The following is a 14,424-nucleotide window of genomic DNA, read 5'->3' as shown; positions in this document are numbered from 1 at the left end:
CCTGTTCTGCGTCCCCCTGTGCCTCAGGGCATCTTGGCTACTGTCCCATTGGTACACACAGAGCCAGCTGCCTTTTGACGACTTCCTGTATCATCGTTCTATGGAGGGATCATCGTCTATCTCATTGATCTATTGATAGACCGGCTTTGCTTCCAATCTTTTGCTGTTACATCAGCACTGTGATCCATATCCTTGTGCAAATGTCCTTTTGTCCGTGTGCAATTATGTCTGTAATAGAATTACTGGGGAAATACGGCGTTTAATGACTATCATCAAGATGGGATGACAGCCAAAAGTCGTCCCCCGTATCAAGGTTAGTTGGTATTCCACCCATGCCTGGAGCTTATTTTGGGGTACCCCACACATATTTCAGCTGCAGGAAATACCTGAATATTAAAGTGTTCAGCTAAGGCTGAAGTCTTGGAACAAGAAATTTAAAAATATTTTTTGTAGTTTTTTATTTATTCAGGCAATCTCTATACCCAACATGGGGCTCACACTCACAACCCCGAAATCAAGAGTCACATGCTCCTCCAACCGAGCCAGCCGGGTGCCCCTAGAGCAAGAGATTTTATCCATTTTCCTAATTACTGAACTATTGAGAACTTTTACATAATTTTTGTTCAAGAAATTACTAGCTTTCATGGTCATCGTTGATTATCGCTTCTTCGCAACATACACACACAATGTGCAAATATTTGAAAGTAGATACCCGGGCATTACATCAGTTGCTGTTGTTGTGTGACAACAAACCACAAAAATTTGGTGGCACACACTGATGGGTATTTATTTAACTCCCACATCTGTGGGTCTGCTGGGAGTCAGCCGCTCTGGACGAGGCTTAGCTGGACGGCCGGCTCTGTCCCACGTGTGTCTCATCCTCCTCGTGGGACCAGCAAGCCATCGGGCAAGTGGAAACAGACAAGGTCTCTTAAGGCCCGTGCTCAGAGCTGCTGCTCGGTCAGTTCTGATCGATTCTGTTGGTCAAAACAAGTCACACAGCGGAGCCCAGATTCAGGGGGCTGGGGAAATACACTCTGCCTCTGAAATGGGAGGCAGAGCAAAGTCCGTGACAAGGGGCACGGATACAGGGAAGGGTGGAGAACCAGGGCTAAGGATTCGGTCGTCCTAGATGTTAACAATAATCTTAACTGATACACCTTGTTCCTACTACTGACACTTCTTTGCTGATTAGCTATGAAGATCACCTGTGTGAGCTCAGCTCAGGGATTTTGCTCAAGGTCAGGGATGCCAAGAATAGCCCTGAGTGTAGGCATTGGGCTACACCAAAGCCCCAGAGCATATTTGGGCCGTGTCCTGAGCTGAAGATAAATATGAGTCATGCCTAGATGTTTGGCAGGCATGGGAACCCAGGCCTACTGACCCCTGTGCCTTGGCCAGGGCTGTGGCTGTGGCACGGGCCAGTCAGCTCTCACCCCAGGTTTGCCCTGTTGATGGTATAACAGGGGCTCCTTCTCCTTGCAGGGCAACATGGGTCCTGCTGCCTTCTGGCTTCTGCTCTTCCTCCTCAAGAATCCTGAGGCCCTGGCTGCTGTCCGTGGAGAGCTTGAGCAGCTCCTCTCCAGAACAGAACAGACTGTTTCGCAAATGACCACCCTCCCCCAGAAGCTTTTGGACAGCATGCCTGTGCTTGGTGAGACAGACCCTCCAGATTAGCCCCAAAGACTGGGTCATCGTGGGCCCCCTAAGCCCTTCCCAACATGGAGTCCCATCATCCAGAGTCCATCAGTGTCCTCTGACCTAGGGTCTCCCAAGACCTCCTATCTTCTTAGACCTGGTATCTCTGTGCCCCTCACTCAGCTGCCCAGGACTCATGGTCTCTGTAGATTTTTGGTTGCAAATGGCAAAACACCTAACTTAAACTGGCTGAAGCAGACAAAGGACTTTCTTTGAGGGCATTAACTCAGAAGTCCAGAGGACAGCTAACTTCAGGCACAGGTAGACCCAGGTGCTTTAACAACATCATTAGGACTCAGTCTGTCCCTCTCTGGGCCCTGCCCTGCTGGGTTGGCTCCAGTCTCAGGTCAGCAGGATGGCCACCAGTCCTGGACTAGTGTCCAGGACTGGGCATACTGTCAGTCCTACGAGGGGGTGCTTCTCTGAGATGTTCCTACCCAAAGTCCCAGGATTGTGTCTCATTGGCTCTCTTTGAGTCACATGCCCATCTTGAACCAGTGACAGGTTCAGAGGGTTGAAATGCTCTGATTGGTCAATCACACACAGCCCATGGAATTGGGAGTGAAGTCAACAGCCCAACCTCTGACAGCGGGAGAGGAGTGGTCTCCAGAAGAAGATCAGGGAACTGTTTCCAGATGGGGAGTGTAAGCTGGTCAAACAGAAACAACCGACATTGATGGCCCTGCTCTCCCCAGTCTCCCCTGATATCTCCCTGGCTCCCACAGTCCTTCACAGCTTCTAGAGTCAGACCCGAACCCTCACATCCAATATCTGAGGACCATAGTAATCATATCTCATCAGTTGGCCTTTTTTGGCTCCTCTGTGTGATGGGGGGCAAGTTATGCACCCTCTCTGAGCCTGCCCACCTTCCTCTGTAAAATGAGGGCTGGGGGTGGCATTTGCGTGTGTGAGAGGACAGCTGCTGACCCTTCCTGGTACCTGCCCATGCAGACAGCGTGCTTAGTGAGAGCCTCAGGCTCACTGCTGCGCCCTTCATTACCCGGGAGGTCATGGTGGACCTGGCCATGCCCATGGCAGATGGGCGGGAATTCAGCCTGCGACGTGGAGACCGCCTCCTCCTCTTTCCCTTCCTGAGTCCCCAGAAAGACCCGGAAATCTACACAGACCCAGAGGTAAGTTGCATACCAGGGACTGTGGGGAAAAAAATCAGTGGCTTTGGGACTAGCCGGATCTGAGTGGCAGCCCAGCTCTGCTCTTTGTTTGCTGTGTGACCATGCCCAGATTACTTCACCTCTCTGTGTCTCTCGCCTGTGAAATGGACCTCATGATAGCACCTGCCTCATTGGGTTGTCAGGAAAATTAAAGGAGAGCGTGTAAGAAAGGGCTTCACAGTGCCTGGCATGCATGGAATGCTTTGTAAGTGATAGCTGAGCAATTTTCCTGTTTTCAGAATGTTATGTCAGCTTCTCAACACTTTTCTCTCTCCTCGGACTTTGAGATAGATGGGTCAAACTTTTATAATTTCTAACAGATTTGGGTGCTTACCATGAGCCAGGCCCTGTGCTGTACATCCATCCACATACCCTTCCTTCCTTCCATCCATCCATCCATCCACCTACCCACTCAGTCTTCCATCTCTGCATCCCCTGGTCCTTTTACGTGTCCTTCCGCCCATCTTTCATTCAGCTCCTCCTCTGTGCCAAGCCCTGTTCTCAGACACTGTCTTCGCCTTACCCTACAATGTAACCAAAGGAAATTGACATCCTCTTTTTAAAAAATAATTTTGTTTAAGTAATCTCTATGCCCAGTGAGGGGCTCGAACTCATGACCCTGAGATCAAGAGTTGCATGCTCTACCTTCTGAGCCAGCCAGGCACCTCTAAAAATAATTTTAAATTTTACCCTGCCAAAGTAATATATACTTGTAAAGTAGAAATATGCAGACACATATGTTTAAAAGTAAAAAACTTTTCTTTGCTGCCTTTACCCTCCGCTTATACAGAGTTCCCTAACAATGGTTTGGAGTGTATCCTTTAAATTATTTTTATGCCTTTACAGACACACATACCACGCTGACACACGTATGAATAAATAGGTGTGTGAACAGGATAACACAATACATGCTATTCTGAAACTTGCCTTTTTAACTCAACCAGTCTAAAGAACCCTTTCTGTGTGAGCACACACAGACCAAGCCTACCTTTCTAAAAAGCTGAGGTAATTAAAAAAAATTTAAAAAAAAATTTTTTTTTTAACGTTTATTTATTTTTGAGACAGAGAGAGACAGAGCGTGAATGGGGGAGGGTCAGAGAGGGAGACACAGAATCTGAAACAGGCTCCAGGCTCTGAGCTGTCAGCACAGAGCCCGATACGGGGCTTGAACTCACGGACCGTGAGATCATGACCTGAGCTGAAGTCGGCCACTCAACCGACTGAGCCACCCAGGCGCCCCTAAAAAAAATTTTTTTTATGTTTATTTATTTTTGAGAGAGTGAGAGAGACACACTCACTCCGTGAGCCAGGGAGGGGCAGAACAAGAGAGGGAGACACAGAATCTGAAACAGGCTCCAGGCTCTGAGCTGTCAGCACAGAGCCCGATGCGGGGCTAGAACTCACGGACCGTGAGATCGTGACCTGAGCCAAAGTTGGATGCTCAACCGACTGAGCCACGCAGGCGCCCTAAGCTGTGGTAATTTTTTAACCACTGCCCTGTTGATTGGCCTTTACGTTGCTTTCAGTTTTTCCCTCTTGTAAACAAGACTTCGATGAACACCCTCGCACAGTTTTCTCCCCGCATGCGTGTTGTGGGGGGTGGAGCCAGAAGTGGACCTCCTTTCTATTTCAGGTGTTTAAGTATAACCGATTCCTGAACTCAGATGGGTCAGAGAAGAAAGACTTTTACAAGGACGGGAAGCGACTGAAACACTACAGCATGCCGTGGGGCGCTGGGCACAACCAGTGCCTGGGGAAGGCTTATGCCATCAGCAGCATCAAACAGTGAGTGTGGGGCGGTGGCATGGGGTGTGGGCCTGGGGTTGGAGGGGGAGGCTCCTGCTCCAGCTGGTTGGCACACGCCCTCCTCTCCGGAGACCAAGGGTTCTCAGCCAGGAGAATGGGCAGAGGCTCCACACGGCCCCATGAGCCTTCTCCTGCCCACAGATCTATTTATTTGTGTTTTTAAAAATGTGTGCTAACTTTTTAAGAATCAGAAGATCACGCATAAAAAGCCAGATTTCTGATCTCTTTTGAAATCATCAGATCTGGCAATGAGCTCTTCCCTGCAAGCCTGGTGTCCAAATACCAAACTCCCAGAATACCGAACACTGGACGTTCTGTGCCGCTGACCATTGCTATCCACAGCTGCTGTGCGTGTTCAGAACCCTCTCAGCAGGAACTGGCCGAATGTCATTGTTCCCTCTTGGTTATTTCAACGCCTGTGGGCCAGAGTGCCTTATAAATTCTCTTCCCTGGATCCCAAGAGCCTTGGCCTCTGGACCACAGACAGGGTTATGACATCTGCCCTGTCCTGTCCTGGCCCTGTGTAATCGTAAGCTGAATGACCTTCTGTGCCTGTTTCCTCAACTGTTCAAGGCGGGGGTCCTAATCCTGCTGTGTCCCCAGTGGTGTCAGAATCTAGGAACTGGGTCTTCCAAAGTACTTACCCCACTGCCTGGCTCATTGTAGGCATTTAATAAGTGTTAGTCGTTATTACAATTGCTCACATTACTATTACTAACGTGCAAGAGTTATGCTAGGTGGGTGGGCACGTTGCATTAACCTCTTGGTCTTGGTTTTCTCGGCAGTAAGTTCTGCTTCATGCACTTTCGTAAAACTCACACCCCCGTGAAGCCACACAATAAAATCAACAGGGATTGTGGGAAAAATGGGGCCGGGGATCTGACAGTCAAAAAAACCCTCGTGAAGTAACACATGCAAGATAAGAACCCGGGGGAGAGATGGTCGTACAGGCTCACACGTGTTACGTGCTTTCTCCTTGTGCCTCTCCCACTCGAAACCATAAGCAAATGAGGAATTAGCATGAGGCCCCCTTGGTGTCCCAATGTATCCATCAGGTTGGAACAGACTCACGTGTTCAAAAGTGTAGCGGAACTGACTGTAGTTGTTACCTCGGAAAGTTTCTGGACAGATAAAAAGAGATCATGCATACTAAATGCTTAGCACGGTGCCTTGCACCTAGGGTTTCAGTAAATTAGCTAATTTGTTGTTATTTTTATCTCCCTTCACTGCCATGCACCCCCGCTAGGCAGGGGTCAGCCTGATAGTGACTAGAGGTCAGATCATTTGCCACCGTGATCATGGACCTGGTGAGGGGAGCTCCCTGCCCGATACAAACTTGATCTCTAGCATCCTACAGCTTCAGAGCTGGGAGGGGCTCATCCCACCTCTTGGGCCTTCTTTGACCAGACAGGGAAACCGAGGCCCAGGGTGGGGAGGAAACTTAAGAGGCAGAGTTGAGTTCATCCAGCTCTGCTGCCTGGGGCGTGGACTTGGCTCTGTCCTCGCCTTCCCTCCTCTCCATTCAGTGAGGTTAAAGCGTCCTCAGTCCCACACTGGCACCTGGGTCTCGGTGGGGGTGGTGAAGGGACACTGAGCAGTGGAAGATCCAGTCCTGACCCCACTGACACAGGAAGTGAGCTAAGGCAGGTGGGCTGGGGCCAGTTCACATCAGGTAGGGCTGCCTCCACACTTACCGGCACACGATTACACCCTGCCCCCGGCTCGTATGCTTGTCAGGAGGTTCCCCAGAGACGGCAGTAAGAGGCCTTGGGGGCGGGGTACCTTTCCCTAAGCTCACAAAGGCAGCCTCTGGTTTAGCAGCAGCCCTGACCAGAGCAGACAGCGAGGGCTCCAGGAGTTGCGTGGGGACAAGGGGTGGGGAGAGGACAAGGGGCGGGCAGGAGAGTCAGAAAGGGTCCCTGAGTCAGGAGGAGTCAGACTCTGCTGCTGTAATAAGCGACCCCCAAGTCTCTGGCCTGTCACAACAGAGGTGTAGTTCCTACTCATACAAAGTAGGTTGTGGGTTTGGGGGTCCCTCCCCTCCACACAGAGACTCAGGGCCAAGCTCTTTCTGTCTCCCCGCCCCATCACCCCAACACAAGGCACATGCAGCCATCAGGCAGAGAAATGCCTACAGTCTCGTGTCGGCTGAGCAGTCTTTGGCGTGGAATCGACATTTGTCATTTCTGGTCACCGCCTGTCAGCAGAACTGGCCGGCGGGCCTCCTAGCCCAGGGGCTGGCAGGGGTGAACGAGCTCACGGACTTTGGGCAGGAAGCACCTGTGCTCTTTTGCTCTCCTCCCGCTTTTCCCAAAGCGAGAGCTGGGGTCAGACTCAGGAGGAAGCCGTTGCCCCCCTGCCTTATTCCAGAGGAGACCCCCAACTCTTCCACCTGCAACACCATCTCTCTGCAGATTCGTGTTCCTTGTGCTGGTGCACTTTGACCTGGAGCTGATCAACCCAGACGTGGAGATCCCCGAGTTTGACCTCAGCAGGTACGGCTTTGGGCTGATGCAGCCGGAACACGACGTGCCTGTCCGTTACCGCGTCCGGCCGTGAGCTCTGCCGTGCACTTGCCTCCACCCAGCCTGCCCCCCCCCCCCCCCATCACTCGGCTTTCTGTGTCTGCATTTCCCCTGGGTGCAGGAGCTTTGAACACTCAACGGTGCCCGCATGACCACTTTCCTGATTCTTCCTTGGAAGGCTATGTCCAGGGGAGGGGAACGAAGGGAAGCTGAGAGGGGGTGAATGGAAAAGGGACACCAGAAGCTCTGTGAATGGTTTGCTGTTCTGGTCGAGTTTCAAAAGGAGTCTCTTTCTCTCCCGACTCACCTTGCCCTGCCCCCCACCTCCTGATATCCACAAAAGCTGGGACCCACAGGGCAGAAGCAGAGGAGTCTTGACTGGTCTGCCATGCCCCCGCTCCCCAAGGGGCCAGGTCCTCGACAGTGATGTGGTCCAGGCCTTAGCCTGTCAAAGCAGATGCTGGCCATAAAAAGGCCAATCAGGGCCTAGCCATGTGTCCATTGATACAGGCTCTGTCCCCAAATTACCATTAAACTAGCCTAAGCCAAAGGAGTCCCTTAATTGTCTGCTTACCCACGGGCCCCATTTGCCACACTTGCCTTAATCTCTCCATTCACACCAATGCTTGAGAAAATTCAAGAAGGTTTTCCCAAAGGCGAATATTCAAGGCACAGAACATGCGCACCTCCCAAAGACTGGGCTCTGTGCTCTGTCCTAGACGTATGGGCTCCAGATGGGAGAGCTTTCCCAGTGTCCAGACTCCAGTAGGGAATGAGGAAGACAGCCCCAGCAGGCTGGCCCCGTTGGAAGGAACCAGCCAGGGCTCCCCGGGCTGGTGGAGTCAGAAAAGGAGGTGTTGGTTTGCTACACCCCTAGCCTGGAACCGCCAGCTCCTGCACGCTCCAGTGGCAGACCTGTTTTGTGTGGCCCAGACGTCGAAAAAGTACATTAGCTGTTACCGTGTCCAGCTTCTCTCGAAAACGTGGCCAGCCTGGCCACACTGGGCCCACATTCCCAAGGGCGGCTATTGGCCAGAGCTGAGGTACAGCCACCTCCCTTATCCAGGGCACGTGCATTCTGGCTCGCTGGGTTTCCACTTGGTGGAGATTTTTCTGCTTCTCCATTCCCAGTACCCCCAGGCCCTTGGAGGCATTCCAGTTTGAGAGCCCTCTTCCAACTCTTAGAAGTGATACTGTACGAAGTGGTAACAACCTACTAATTGGTCCTCAGACCCATGGTCCACCTGACCTGGGTGCACCCCCCCCTCGTACAAACAGATCAAGGATGAAAACTTGCTTTTGCGTCAGCTTTGTGGTCGGGGGTGGGGGGGACAGATCAAAGAGAGAAACTGCCTGGAAACCTTTCTTGTGATGTTAAGTATTATTATTAACATTAGGTCCTGTTTACCGAGGACCCTCTAAATGCCTGTGACAGGTGCGGTAGATGCAGTATTCCTACTTCTTACGACATCTCCGTGAAGAGAGGACGGTTATGCCTTCTTTATGGATGAGGAAGGGTGCTCAGGGAGGTGCCGTGACTTGGTAGGATTTGGCAGAATTCGTGTCCCAGTAGCAAATGCTGGGTGGGTAGCTCTGTGTTCCTTGGGCTCCAGGCGGGTGGTGGAGGGACAGTCCTGTTTAGCATCGCACAAGACACACACACACACACACATGTACGTACAGCTCAGTCCCCGTAGCTCTGGCTAGAGGGAGGAGAGGACCTGAGGCCTCCAAACGTTCCAGGGGCTTGGGGGCTTCCCTGGCCCTCAGCCTCCAGGCACCCCCAGGATTCCCAGACAGACACTGTGATTGGCAGGAGGCAGGATATCCCCAGGGAAACCCATCTTCACGCCTGGGTGACCCCTGCTGCCACCTGCTTCTTAACTCCGCAGGAAATCAGGGTTGGCAGCCTTCTGTGGGAGGATGGTGCCGGTTTCCATGGCAACTGTAGCTGCCTCCTCCTGGCTTGGAAGGGAAGGAAGAAGGCTGGCAGAAGTAGCTGCAGGAAGATCTCTCGTGCAGGGCTGTGCCCTGGTGCGCTGGGGAAAAGCCCCGATGACTCCCCACAGATCAGGGCTGCGTGGTCCCCGGGACTAGATCCTCACCCATGTCCCCAAAAGGCCAGTTGCTTTTCAAGGTGGCACCTCCTTGGAGCCACAGTCATTAGGAAGAGATGGGTCTCCCACCAGGTAGCCCCAGCTGGTACCAGAGATATTGGAGTAGAGCTTGAGAGATGATGCTTTAAATCCTCCTTTGTTTTAATCTTTATTCTTTTCCCCTTTTTTCCCGTTCTTTAAAAAGAAATCAATGTAAACATAAGGTACAGTGAAAAGAGGGAAAGGTGAGTGTGTTCGCTCCTTGCCACAGGTCAGTTAGGAACGTACTCGGACATCGTTGTATTTCTTCATATTTTCTTTAGAATCACAAACTTGCAGGACACATGTTAGAAATGCTCTTAGGTTGGGGCACCTGGGTGGCTCAGTCGGTTAAGTGTCCGACTTCGGCTCGGGTCATGATCTCGCGCGTCGTGGGTTCAAGCCCTGCATCAGTGCAGAGCCAGCTTTGGATCCTCTGTCCCCCCCCTCGCTCTCTGCCCCTCCCCAACTCACACACGCTCCCTTTCCCTCTCTCTCTTTCAAGATAAATAAACATTTTTTTAAATGCTCTTAGGTTGACCTAATGAAGTGTTTCCTTCCCGTTGTCATTTTTTGTGTGTGTGTGCTATATTTTGTATTGCTGTTTACCAGATATTCTCCTTGAAACAGACTCATTTTTTACACTTAAATTTGCTTAAAAGGGAACGTTATTCCATCACTGCCAGTAACGGACAACATGTATCTCTCACTGCCAAAAATAGAAAATGGCTGTGAAATATAAATTTGCCGGGGTGGGAGGGCCTCCGTGCCGTGTCGCCAAGGCTCAGAGCCCGAGGTCTGTCTCTTCTCTGTTACAAAATGAGACAAGGAGGCGGTCCAGGGGTGTTAGAGCCAGGCCAGCATCACCCGAGACTTTCTCCTTGACAGTCACAGGTGAAGGGGGCAGGGTGTGTGTCTGAGCCCCACCCAGGGTCTTCTGCCACCAGCCAGCCCTGCTCGCAGTGAGCTGGGGACACCCCACCCGTTTGTTTTTGTTTTTTGATAGACACCGTGTTTCGGGAGTAGCCGTGATTATTATGCCTTGCTGTTGTAATAAAGAGTTCTATTTTCATATAATATTGTTGAACAGAAATGTGCTGAAATGTATTAAATCATCCTTGTTTGTCGAACTGCCTCAGTGTGATTTAGGTGGAGCGTCAGCCGTGTCCGGAATGGCAAGGTTGGTTTCTGGGAAGAGAGAACAGAGCACCTACTGGGTGCCAGCTTTGGGACAGGGCCTTTAGAATCCAGCCCCACCTCCAGCTGCCCTGCATATATTATTATCTCCGTTTTTGTAGATGAAGAAACTGGCTGTTGGAGAGGTGAAGGGGCTTGCCACATGGCTAATTAGTAGCCGCAAGAATTGAGCATAGGCCTCTCTGCCTCCTGAGACCGTGGTCAGGATCCCTCTATCAGCAATCCTCCCGGTGGCAGAAGATGGGGGCTCACAACCCGAAGTAAGACAAGCAGAAAAAAAACTCTTAAAAATTCACTGGAGGTTCTCTCTCCTTCACCATAATCTATGCACTTGTCTTAATATAATAAAGAAGACGGGGAAATGAATTAGATCTGGGAAAGATAAAAAAGAGAAGGTTGTTTTTTTTCCCTCTCAAATCTTTGAGTAAAAAATAATTTCTGGAGGCAAATGTCCCTCACATCGGGTTCCTCATCCTCGAGGGGGAATGGAGGCAGGTTCGGTGGGATTGAACTTGGCTCGGATAGACCTCTCAAGTAAGACAGCAACACTTTGCACATAAAATGTTTACATTCAACACAGACGTTTCTCTCCCTTGCACGCAGATATGGGACCCCAGCGGTGGAGGCACAGCTACGCCATCACCAGGCCCTTCTGGTCACTCCGTCATCTGCGTGTGTGGGGAAGAGGGTGCCAAGTGGGGGGAGAAGGTGGGGGGCTATCCGCTTGCCCTGGGACCTCCCCGAGGACCCCAGTGTGGCCTGCGTGGCCTGGGAAAGACAAGGCAGGTGTTCCTACATTAGGCAAACCTGAGAAGGGAGCCCTTGGGGCATCTGGATCCTTGTGAAGAATGGGCTGTCTGTATGGCTTTATTTCAGGGGTTCTGCGGGCTGACCACTGGTGGAGAAATACTGATGGGTTGGCCAAGGGCCAAACCCCAAATATCCCTGTGAAAGAACCCTGGTTTCCTTCACATATCAGGGAGCCATGTGCTCAGAGAAGATAGGTCCAACCTCCAAATCAGGATCTGGAGCTGAGCCAAATACAGGTATCAGGCCCCTCTAGTCAGTGATTGGGCTACCAGTTGTCATGGGACCCAGTACAGGCCAATGAGATGATCAGGAAAGTCTGTGGAGAGCTTCAGAAGTGTGGGAGAAGTTCCTCCTTCCTCCTTCTCTCGGGGTTGTCCTGCCATGGCCATGGCAGCCATTGTGTGATCATGAAGATAAGAGAATCTCAGAGAAAACCAAGAATCCTGAGGTCTCTGAGCTGCTGCCGTGACAGACCCTCGCATCACCTACTCCTGGATTTTGTGTTCAATGGAATAATCAAGGTCGTCATTGTTTAGGTTCTACTTAGGGACCACATACCATAGTGGTTAAGAGCACAGGCTCTGCCTGGGTGGGAATCTCTGCTGAGCCACCTCATATCAGGGTGATTTGGGTCATGTCTCTGTGGTCCAGGTTCTTCACCTGTCAAATAGGGATGAAGGACAATGACATAGGGTTTTGTGAGCATTAGATGAGGTAATATTGTCATTCACAGCCCGTGGAAGAGACAGGAAAAATGAGTATCCTAAGTTAGCCTCACAATAGAGTTTCCCAGAGAAAAGAAACTAATCCGGATCATGAGGAGGCAGGGAACGTGACACTGGATCTGGACTTTGGAAGGTGACTAGGAGCCCGCCATGTGGGAAAAACGATGGTTGGAGTTGGGGAACCTTTCCAAGCAACAGAAACAGTGTAACAAAGGCCCTGTGTATATCAGTTTTCTGTTGCTGTTTAACAACCCCAAAATGTAGCGATTTAAAATGAAACTGTTGTAGGGCCACCTGGCTGGCTCAGTCGGAAGAACATGTGACTCTTGATCTCAGGGTTATGAGTTCGAGCCCCACATCTGGTGTAGAGATTACCAAAGAAATTAAATAAAACATACAAAATAAATAAACAAACTTTAAAAAATGAAATTGTTTTATTATTTCTCATGGTTTTATGGGCTGAGTGGGGCTTAGCTTGGTGGTTCTTCTGCTGGTCTCACTTGGGATCTCACAAGTAACTGTAGTCAGATGCAGGTAACATCTGTAACATCTCAGATGGTGACTTGGGCGGGACACTTGACAGGCTGTGCTCAGCTGAGGTGTTGAGGTGGCTGAGTCACTGTCTCTTCTCATGTAGTTTCAGGGCTTCTCAGTCTCCATGTGGCCTCTCCAGCAAGGAATCGGGGCTTATGTATCTGAGCTCTCAAAGGCACAGAAGTACGTGCTGTCAGACCTTCTTTAGGGCTTAAGTTTGGAAATGGCATCACTTCTGTCATGTTCTGCTGGTAAATATGAGTCACAAGGCCAAGCCCAGAGTCAATGTGGATTGGACCTGGGCAAGGTGGGCCTACCAAGAGGCTCATGGGAGGCCATCTTTGGGAAGCAGCTACTACTGGGCCAGAGGCTGGAAAGTCTTTGCCTGCAACGTGGGGATGTAGTGGTGGGTGATAAAGCTGGAAAAGCAGACAGGGCAAGGGTCAAATGCAAGTTTCCATGCCCTGCAATCCCAAGTTGGGGGGGGGGGGGAGAAGCACCCCATCTTTGTGAGAAAGAAATACCACGATTCTGGCAACTGTCTCCCCAAACCCAAAATGCCATCAGTTGTCTCCCCATCTCCATGGAGGGGGATGATGTTTAGGGGCCATGTAGGACCCACCGTGTGTCAGAGGGGCCAGCACTCTCCCTCCCTCTGCCACAGCAGAAATTGAGATCTCAGAAGTCTTTAAAAAAACAGTCTTTTACATCCTAAAGGTAAAAATCAAATCAGCTACTCCCTGCTTAAAACTTTTTAACACTCGTGACATAAAATCCAAATACCTCCCCACAGCCCTCGCCTACACGATTTTTCTCATTCTGTTTTTCTCTCCTACTTCATCGTGGACCACTCTTGCCCTCACCAACTCTGCTCTGACCACATCCACCATCTCACATCTCCTTCAACCCTCCCTCCTGCCCCAGGGCCTTTGTATCTGCTCTCCCTTCTACCTTTAGCTTGGAATGCCCTTCCCCCTGCTTTTTTATGGCTTACTGATTACTCTGATTTACCACCCATCTGCAACATCACCACCCCCTCCTTCCCATTTTCATACTTTTTGCATTTCCTGCTCAGCAATTATCAGTGTTAGATTATTTTTAAATGTCTCTGTTTATGTCTCCCATTTGAATGTGAGCTCCAGGAGGGTGGGTTGGCTTCACTGCTCCTGCATTTCCAGCATGCAACATAAGCTCAACACATAGTAGGTGCTCGGAAAATATGCACTAAGTGAACAAATGGCCTTTTCCTCATTGTGGGAGAGTTTGTCCTTTACCTTGGACGGTGACCTTTACCTTGGTCAGTCTGACCAGAGTGACATGGTCAGACTTCTGCCTTTAAAGGTCCACCCTGGTAGCTGGGGAGAGGTTGGGTTGGAGGAAGGATGCACCTAGGGGAGGAAAATCAGAGAGGAGGCAGACAAGACTGGGAAGGGAGGGCAAGGGCAGTGGAAAGCAGGTAAGAGACCTCAGTCCCCAAGGACAGGGGATCTGGATGTCAAAGAAACGTTATCTTACAAGAATCAGTTCATTAGCTCCTGATCTCTGTAGCTTTGATTTCCTCCTTTTGCTGACTTGCTCCTTTTCTATCACATCTTGGAGTTCCCAGGCTATCTGCGGGAAAGAGATATTAGTTTCCCTTTAATTGCTTTGCTGGAAGCCCGTGCCTCAGTCCATCCGTGCCCTGTATTTCATCATTGTTTGGCCACAGACCCTGGGAGACTGGCTTTGGCAAAGTCCGGGCCACAAAGGGGTTCAATGGACTATGTGCAGCTTTGCCTATCTCCCTCTGTGTGGTCCTCTGGGGGTACCCATACTTCCTCCC

General features: G+C 50.6%; 1 protein-coding gene across 2 annotated transcripts in view; it reads left to right on the top strand.

Moving 5' to 3' along the window:
- PTGIS (prostaglandin I2 synthase) overlaps positions 1–7,751 on the top strand; it is a 37,633-nt gene extending 29,882 nt beyond the window's left edge. The window contains exons 7-10 of one of the 2 annotated variants that reach the window (XM_060619907.3): positions 1,486–1,654; positions 2,650–2,831; positions 4,504–4,655; positions 7,091–7,751. In XM_060619907.3, coding sequence (XP_060475890.1) covers positions 1,486–1,654; positions 2,650–2,831; positions 4,504–4,655; positions 7,091–7,235 — 648 coding nt within the window. In that variant the 3' untranslated portion in view covers positions 7,236–7,751. Of the gene's footprint in view, positions 1–1,485; positions 1,655–2,649; positions 2,832–4,503; positions 4,656–5,461; positions 5,993–7,090 lie in introns of those variants that run through there. The other variant, XM_060619894.3, reaches the window with a different exon arrangement.
- Positions 7,752–14,424: the final 6,673 nt, after the last annotated feature.

This window comes from Panthera onca, chromosome A3 (assembly GCF_046562875.1).
Source record: "Panthera onca isolate mPanOnc1 chromosome A3, mPanOnc1 haplotype 2, whole genome shotgun sequence".
Taxonomy (NCBI): Eukaryota; Metazoa; Chordata; class Mammalia; order Carnivora; family Felidae; genus Panthera; species Panthera onca.
This window is presented reverse-complemented; position numbering and strand designations above follow the sequence as displayed.